The sequence below is a fragment of the Belonocnema kinseyi genome, chromosome 8 (assembly GCF_010883055.1).
Source record: "Belonocnema kinseyi isolate 2016_QV_RU_SX_M_011 chromosome 8, B_treatae_v1, whole genome shotgun sequence".
NCBI lineage: Eukaryota > Metazoa > Arthropoda > Insecta > Hymenoptera > Cynipidae > Belonocnema > Belonocnema kinseyi.
This window is the reverse complement of record NC_046664.1, coordinates 5,436,720-5,445,654: the sequence shown is the minus strand read 5'-3', so window position 1 is coordinate 5,445,654 and position 8,935 is coordinate 5,436,720. Positions and strand designations below refer to the sequence as shown.

General features: G+C 26.9%; 1 protein-coding gene across 2 annotated transcripts in view; it reads left to right on the top strand.

Moving 5' to 3' along the window:
• Positions 1-1,843: 1,843 nt before the first annotated feature.
• LOC117179141 (cerebellar degeneration-related protein 2) overlaps positions 1,844-8,935 on the top strand; it is a 413,086-nt gene continuing 405,994 nt past the window's right edge. Inside the window, exon 1 of one of the 2 annotated variants that reach the window (XM_033370820.1) lies at positions 1,844-2,221. In XM_033370820.1, the coding sequence (XP_033226711.1) occupies positions 2,152-2,221 (70 nt within the window). In that variant the 5' untranslated portion in view covers positions 1,844-2,151. Of the gene's footprint in view, positions 2,225-8,935 lie in introns of both variants that reach the window. The other variant, XM_033370817.1, reaches the window with a different exon arrangement.

Below are 8,935 nucleotides of genomic sequence, written 5' to 3'. Positions count from 1 at the left end.
CTGGTGTCTTGAAAATGTAGCAAATATAAATAAAAAATTCTGGAAAAATTCATAGATCACTTTTAAACCTTCCACTTTATGATAAAATTATAGAATTTGATATTCGTTGAATCAGAATAGTACATAATTAACAATAAACAATCGGGTTAAGGGATGAGAATGCTCTGTATTTAATTGTTTACTCTATATATTTGTTTATAACTAGAAGGCAAAACAAAGTAAAAAATTGCAAATAACTAAATTTTGAAGAAATTATTTAAGAGAATATAGTCATCAACAATAAAAAATTGTTTAAACAATCTTGTTTCTTAACTTCAAATCAGTATGATAATAAATTGTTTCAGAATTACTTCTGTTGAATTAACTTGTCTTAAATTAATTATCTTGACCTAAATAAAAATTTGGAAAAATTCGGAAAAATCCGTGACTTTTTAAGTCTATTCTAAGAGAAAATCGTTGAAAATTTAAAAAAAATGGTTAAAATAATTATTTTTTCACGTTATTTCAATTATCACTATACTCTAAGTGGGAACTAGACCAAAAATTGAAAAATTAAGAAAAACCGCAACTTTCTAGAATTATTCAAAGAGAATGTGATTTAAAAAATAATTGCATTATTTAAACAATCTTGTTCCTTAACTTTAAATTATTATTACCTCAATATAAATGGAAAGTGGACAAAAAGTGGAAGAATGAAGTAAAACCTTCTTTCTGTTTAATTTAATCGATTATTCCCTCGATCTAGCTGGAAAGTTGAAAAAGGATGTATTCTAAGAGAAAATAGCTAAAATTCATGATAACTTGTTAAAACAATTTATGAAAACATATTATCAGTTATCCATGAAAATTCGGTAAACTAATTTTCAATTCAATTTTGGAGCATCTACACGGAAAAAAATTCTTGAGGCGAACGAGTGAATGCGGAGAATATATTTATATTTGGAGGTCAAGTTTGTTGTTTTTATCGCGTTTCTTGATATTTCAATATAGCTATCGCCTACAATCGAAATAATTGTAAATTATTATTACCGCATCATAAACTCTATTTAATATTAACATTCGCGCACATTTTAAGTGGTCAAAAGCGTTTAATTGTCCAAAGTAAATCTGAACTGTCACTGCTCCCGACTAGACCGTCGCCATTTTATTTCGCTGATCCCACATTGCACCGGCGGTCTTCCTATAATTTCTTCAGACACCTATTCTCAATATCCCTATTATAGCTATACTTTCTTGATTCCTTCGTTCGTTTCCCGCAATTTTTTTCCCGTGTAGTATCTAATCATCTATTCACTAGTGTACAGTATATCTATATAGTTAAAGGGGAAGGAGCCCTCAGTTATATATAGGTAAACAGGAGACAGGTAAGTTTTCGCTCAAATTGAGCGCACCCTCCGGTCTTACGTGGCTTCTCCCTGCCGGCGGCAGGCTAATCTGCCGGCGGCACTAGATTGGGAAACGCTGCTCTAAAGTGAAAAAAAAATTCAAAGCATTATGGACCTCCCTAACCTTGATATTCCGCAATTGAGAGACAAATTTGCGTAGACAGCTTAAAGGTGAAAACTTTTCTATAATGCAAATTCCTGAATTACCTTGCTCCACACATGTGGCATGTGTACTGACAGTAGTAGTAGTACAGCAGCAGGTAAGTAAGTCGACCTGTAATGAAGCTCTTTTAAAAATAAACAGTGTACGATGAAATAGAAGGCAGAAAGAGAGAGGATTATAGTAGGAAAGAGAGAGGAAAGAGAACGGTGACAGAGCGAGGGAGAAAAGTCAAACTTGAAAGGCATGAGAGAGATAAGACGAAAGCAAGAGCGGGAACATTACAACTTGGTTGGTGACAAGTCGGAGAACATCGTCCCGCACCGCACTTCTCCGGCTGAATGTCGTAATATAATCGTACGTTGATACTCTGTGCTCAGTCCTCTCTCTCTTATTAACAGTCTGACTTAAATGTGAAATAGTGCAAATTTACGATATTTGTCTGTTGGGTTGTGTCGTTGTTTTTATTTTTATTATTTAATAAACAAATCGGACGGAAAGTCGAGGTAGAAGTGAAGTGAAATTACAAACCTCCCCCGGGGTTGAGGTTTGAGGAGTGGCAATTATTGTGAGTTGGAAAAAAGTGTTTTGGTGACCCCAACGACCATGGCTACCTACGAAGATCTGAAAAGGGAATTTGTCAGCCTTGGTGAAGATACACTTTCTTGGGAAGATGGTGGTGAGTTTTTTCCAATTTTGATCAGAATTAAATATTTTATGAAATATCAATAAACATCAATGTTTATTTAAAACATTATTCTTGAGATTTTAAATTATTAAAGTTCCTAGTTATTTGTCGCAGGCTGGATAATCTTTCCCCCATTGCCCTCTTTTTTTCTCAATCCATTTAAATGCAAACTGAATAAATATAATCCAATAAGAAAAGGGAACTATTTCTGCTGCATTTGGTTAAAAATTCAAGATTCTTTTTTAATTTTTTGTGCGAATTTAACATTTTTGTTTAAAACTGGTATTATTTTATTAGATACTGTATTTTTATCTATAAATACGATTTATTAAAAAAAAGTTGTGACTTGTGTGGGGAATTTTTCATTCGAAGTAGAAAATTCGCGAATTTCGAAAATTACTGAAGTATAAAAAACCTGAATTGACCAATTTTCGAACAGTTTATAATATTACCCAAATTACAAAATTTTGAATACTTAAATTCCCGACAGTTCATATTATCTACCAATTCGAAAAGTCGTGAGAGAAAATTACCGAATTATTAAATATTCGATACAATTCCGGAATTTAAACAATTAAATAAATTATTTTTTAGTGAATCTATTTTATTTATTAAAACTAATATAATGGAATATTTTTATTAAAGAATTTAAAAAAATATTTTCTAATTTTTCAAATTTATTGTTTGAATATTTTTATACGGTATTGTTAATAAATAATATTGATAAAAACTATTTTTAAAAATTTTTCTATGACAAAATTGATCTTTCTTGGTTAAAATATAATATAATAATATCAATTATTTTTTGTCGAAAATTCATTTTTTTGGTTTTAGTCAATGGTTTTTTAAAACATTCTAATTTTTAGTATCAAAACTCAACTTATTTGTTAAAAATTTATCTATTTCGATAGAAATTTTCTTCGGTTTCAAAATGAACTTTTTAGTAAAAAATTTTATTTTTCTGTAAAAAAATTCGGTTTCGAAATTAAATTTTTTTGTTCAAACTGCAACTGTTGGGTTAAGAACGCACCTCTCTTAATTAGAATCTTAACTTTTTGGTTGAAAATTCAACTATTTAGTTGCCAATTACACTTTTTGATGAAAAATGCACTTTTCCGTGAAAATTTAATTATTCTGAAGAAATTCGTCTCTTGGTATATGAATTCATTTTTTTAAGCTTAAAAATAGTAGGTATTATTTGGTACAACATTTAATTATTTTATTAAGAATTAAAAAATTTTGTTAAAAAGTCAACCAAGACTATTTTGGTAAAAACCCATCTTTTCAGATTGATTATTCAACTATATTTTTTAGCTAAAAAATTATTTTTTTTTTGTTAAAAAGTTTACTATTACATTCTTAGTCAAAAACTAACCGCTACGTTTAAAATCTGTATTTTTTGTTGAAAATTCAACTAATCGTCTAACAATTAAACTGCTTCGTTAAAAATTAAACTTTTTCGTTAAAAATGATCAAATATTCGATACAATTCTGGGATTTGAACAATTAAAAAAATTATTTTGTAGAGAATCTCATTTATTTATTTAAAAAAGTACTGTAATGAAATATTTGAACGAACAAATTTTTTAAATGTTTAATTGAAAAAAATTGTTTGAATATTTTATTATGGTATTGTTAATAAATAATATTAATTAAAACTATTTTTTCAATTGTTCAAATTTTAAAATTTTCTATAGTAAAATTCATCTTTCTTGGTTAAAAATTATTTGTTTTTGTAGAAAATTCATTTTTTGGGTCTCAAGTTCAATGGTTTTCTAAAAAACTCGAATTTTTTGGTTTAAAATTCAACGTATGTTGTTGAAAATTCGCCATTTTTGGTTGAATTAAACTGTTTTTGATTTAGAACAAAAATATTTTTGGGTTGAAATATTAACGATTATATTTTTTTTTGACAATTTATTTTTTATAAATTCTAGTACTTTGTTTAAAATTTTTAAAAAATGGTCAAAATTCTTTTTTTTTTTTGTTGAAGATTCATATATTTGGTGAAAAATTTAACTATTTCGTTGAGAATTTGTTATTTTTTGGGTTTAAAAATTTATCTTCTTAACTGAAATTTCTAGTGCTTTAATTGTTCTAATTCGTATTTTTGGTTTAATTTAATGGTTTTTTATTCAACATAAAAATATTTTTCCCCTGAAATATCAGCCTATATATTTTTTCTAATTTCAATTTGTTGCACGCGCAACTATTTTGTTAATAATTAAATTTTTTGTTCAAGATTCATCTCTTTGGTAGAAAATTGGATTATTTTGATAAAAATTCGTTTTTTTAGGTCATAAATTAATCTTTTTAACTAAAAAATCTAGTATTTAAATTACTGGAAATTCGTATTTTTGTTAAAATTCAAATTGATTTAAAATTGAAATCTTTATTGGTTGAAGATTCAACAATTTGGTAAAAAATTCAATTATAAGGTTATAAAATCTTTTTTTTTTGTTGAAAATACATACTTTTGGGTTAAAATTGTATTGGTTTTTATAGAAAATACGTGTTTCATGTTTTCTGTTTTGTTTAAATGTTTATAAATGTTTTTAAATATAATAATCAGGAATACACATCGAAGTTCAAATTAAACCTCGTTTACTCTAAGAATAAGAAAAATAATAAGATTTTTCACGAGAAACAACAAAATTTGTTTTTGAGTTGAAGACGAATTTTCTGTTAAACAATTAAATTATTTTATCTAAAAACTTAGGTTTGCACCGGAGACATTAATAAAAACCAGATGATTGAATTTCCTACTAAAATAGTTGAATTTGCAACCTAAAATGACGAATTTCCAACAAACATTTTTGATTTATTGACTTATAAAGATGATATTTAAATTAAATTATGATACTTAATTTTGAAACCAAAAATATGAATTTTCTACTGAAATATGCAATTATAAATTAAAAAGTTAATTTTCAACCAAACAGTTGTAGTTGACCTTTTAACAAAATTGTTTAATTTTCAAAAAAGTAACTGAATGGTCCACCAAATAATACCTACTATTTTTTCTAATGAATTCATATACCAAACGCCGAATTTTTTACAGAACAATAAAATTTTCACCAAAAAGTGCATTTTTAATCAAAAAGTGTAATTAGCAACTAAATAGTTGAATTTTCAACCAATTCCAATACATTCCAATTCGATTGCATAATATTGCGCAATATACTCGTGCACTGCGGCCCTTCTAAAGCGAGAGCTGCAACCATTTCTTGCCCTGCTCCCTGAAGAATCCACGACTAAATATAAAATTTCTACAATAAATATGAATTTTTAAACAAAAAGACGAGCATTCAAATTTCCTAATAGATTAGCTCAATTTTTAACTAAAAAAGATCCATTTTTAACGAAAGGGGAAACAGAAAAAAAAATTGAAACAGTTTAATTCTACCAAAACAGATAAATTTTCAATGAAATAGTTGAATCCTCAACAAAAACAAATTATTTTTCAACCAAACATTTTTTAAACAAAAAAGGAAGCAAATTATACCAAATAAATGATTTTTTAAACCAAAAAACCAATTTTCCACAAAAAAATGAAATGATCAATCAAAAAATTATTTGTGCACCAAATAGTTTAATTGGTAATTGAATAATTGAATTTCCTATCAAAACAGACGAATTTTTAATGAAAAGAAAAAGAATTTTCAAAAAAACTGTTGCAGTTTCGACAAAGAATAATGATCTTTAAATAAAATTGTGGAATTTTCAAAAATATGTTGGAGTTATAAACCAAATAATTACATTTTTTTTAATATTTAAATTTTTAAACAGTAATTAATAGTAAAAAAAGGGACGAATTTTTAACCCAGAAAAACGAATTTTCAGTAGCAGTTTAATTTTCAGCTAAACAGATGAATTCTTAACAAAAAAATGCGAATTTTCAAAAAAAGAAAGTTGAATTTTTACCAAAAGAATTAAATTTTCAACCAAAATCATCAATCTTCAACCAAAAAATATTTGTATTTGAAATAAAAAAACTCTTAAAATAAACCCAGAAAAAACAACGAATTTTCAATTAAATAGTTGAGCTGTTAACTGAAACAAATTCTTAACAAAAATCTAATTAGTACATAATGACTAAAACAGAAAAATATTTTTATTTTAAATCAAAAACAGTTGACTTCAACCAAAAAAGTTGCATTTTCAGCAGAAAATTTGAACCCTCAACCAAAAAAAAATTTAAATTGCAACCAAATTTTAACAATTTTTAATTAGAAACATGAATTTCCTATCAAAAAGATATGAATTTCTCAACGAATAATCGATATTTATAAAAAAAACATTTAACCCTAAAATATGAATTTTCAGCAAAAAAATTTTGTTTTAATTAAATAATTGATACTGCAAACAAAAAAGATTAACATTTTATATAAAAAAAACAGCTGAATTCAACCGAAAAAATACGAATTGTCAACAGAATGGTCGGATTTTTAAATAAAAAACAATTTTTTTTTAACAAATCAGTTCCATTTTTAGCTAAAAAGATAAAATTTCAACCAAAGATAAAGTAATCGATTTTTCAGTTAAATAAAATTATTTTAAAAAAAGAGAATTTTTTAACCAAAAAAGATGAACTCTCAGCCAAACCAGACAAATTTTCGACCAAAAGAAATAAACGTTTTAACAGAAAAGACGAATTTTTCACAAAACAAAATAAACTTTCAAACCTGAAAAAAATTAAAAACAAAGCGATTAAGAAGGGAATTTTATAATCATGATAATTAGGGAACATAATCGATAGCTACTCCTAATTAAATGTTAACTGTCCCCATAATAAATTTTACATTCCTCTCGTTACATCCTGGACACTTTTGCTCTGACAGTCCACTTTTTCTTTTAAAAAATACCACTTTTATATGCACGCTCCATTTGTGGAAAGCGGTAAATGTTTACAACTTTACAACCTTTAGAGATTAGAATGAAAGGATATCCCTTCTTATTAATAAGTTTTGCTCACGCGATGTTACTCAAGAAGAAATAATAATTCTACTATAAATCGACTTTGTGAAAAGGCCACGTGTAATTCCATACGCTCTTATCTAAAATGATGATTTTTTTGAGAGCGTTAAAATTCTTGAGGCTCATTAATAATAAAAATGGAAATGCAAACGATCCAGATTGAATTGCATGCAGAGATTTTTCAGAAAATATTATTTTATAGCTTGTTTCTGGCTGGATTTCAAATTTTGATGATTTTAATAGTGTTGCTTATTTTTACGGAAAAAGTTCAACTGTTCGTACCAAAATTTCCGTACGTATAGCAACGGTCATTTTGTTGTAATCTTTTTCAATAATTTTGAATTTTCCTGCTAAAAAAGATAGAGGATATGCATTCCATTCTATGTTTTTGTCAATTTAAATTTACGTCTATCTTTTTCAATAGCGTCTTTTCTATCTCATCCTATCCTTCATCTATTCATGTCAGTCTTTTTCTATCTCTGCTAATCTAAATTCTCGTCTATTTTTTTCAATCTCATTTTCCCTATCTCATTCTATATTACATATATCATTTTCTATTTTTTTAACTCTATTCATGTAAATCTTTTTCTATTTCTGCCCATCTCAATTCTTGTCTATCTTTTTTAATCTCTTTTTCTCCATGCCTTACTATACGACATCTATGAATGTCTATTTAACTTTTTTTTTTATCTGAAACGTTTATCTTTTTCAATCCCCTCTCATTTATCACATCCAATCCTTTATCTATTCAGGCCAATATTTTTCTATCTCTGCTAATATAAATTCTCGTCTATTTTTTTCAATCTCATTTTCCCTATCTCATCCTATACTGCATGTAACAATGTTCATCTTTTTATTTATCTCTGTCAATCTCCATTCGCGTCTATATTTTGTAATCTCCTCTTCTCTATGTCATCCTATATTTTATCTATTCATCAGTCTTTTTTGTTTTTGCTGATCTAAATTCGCATCTATCTTTTTCAATCTCCTTTTCTCGATTTTATCCTATACATTTTTTTAATACCCTCCTATCGCCTATCTATCCTTTCTCTGTCTCTATTCTTTATCTATTCATATCAATCTTTTTCTATCTCTGATATTCTAAATTCCCGACTATTTTGTTCAACTTGTTCTTCTCTACCCCATCCTATCCTACATCTATCAACGCTTATCTTTCTTATTTCTTTTTTAATCTCCTCTTCTCTATCTCATCCTATCCTTTATCTATTCACCTCAATCTCTCTCTATCTCTGCTAATCTTAATTCCCGTTTATCTTTTTCAAAGACGAATTTTTTCTATCTCATTCTCTAATACATCTGTCAAATTCTATGTTTTTAACTATATTCATGTCAATCTTTTTCTGTTTCTGTCAATCCCAATTCCCGTTTATCTGGTTTAATCGCCTCGTCTCTATGTCATACTATACTACGTCTATCAATTTCTATCTTATTTATATATTTTTATCTATTTTTTTCTATCTAAAACGTCTATCTTTTTAAATTCCCTCTCATTTTTCACATTCTATCATTTATCTACTCACACTAATCTTTTTCTATCTATTCTAATCTAAATTTCCGTTTATATTATTTAATCTCATTTTTTCTATCTCATCCTATTCTACATCTCTCAACTTCTATCTTTTTGACTCTATTCATCTTAACCTTTCTCTATTTCTGTCAATCTCAATTCCCGTCTATTTTTTTTAATCTCCCTTTCCTTGTATC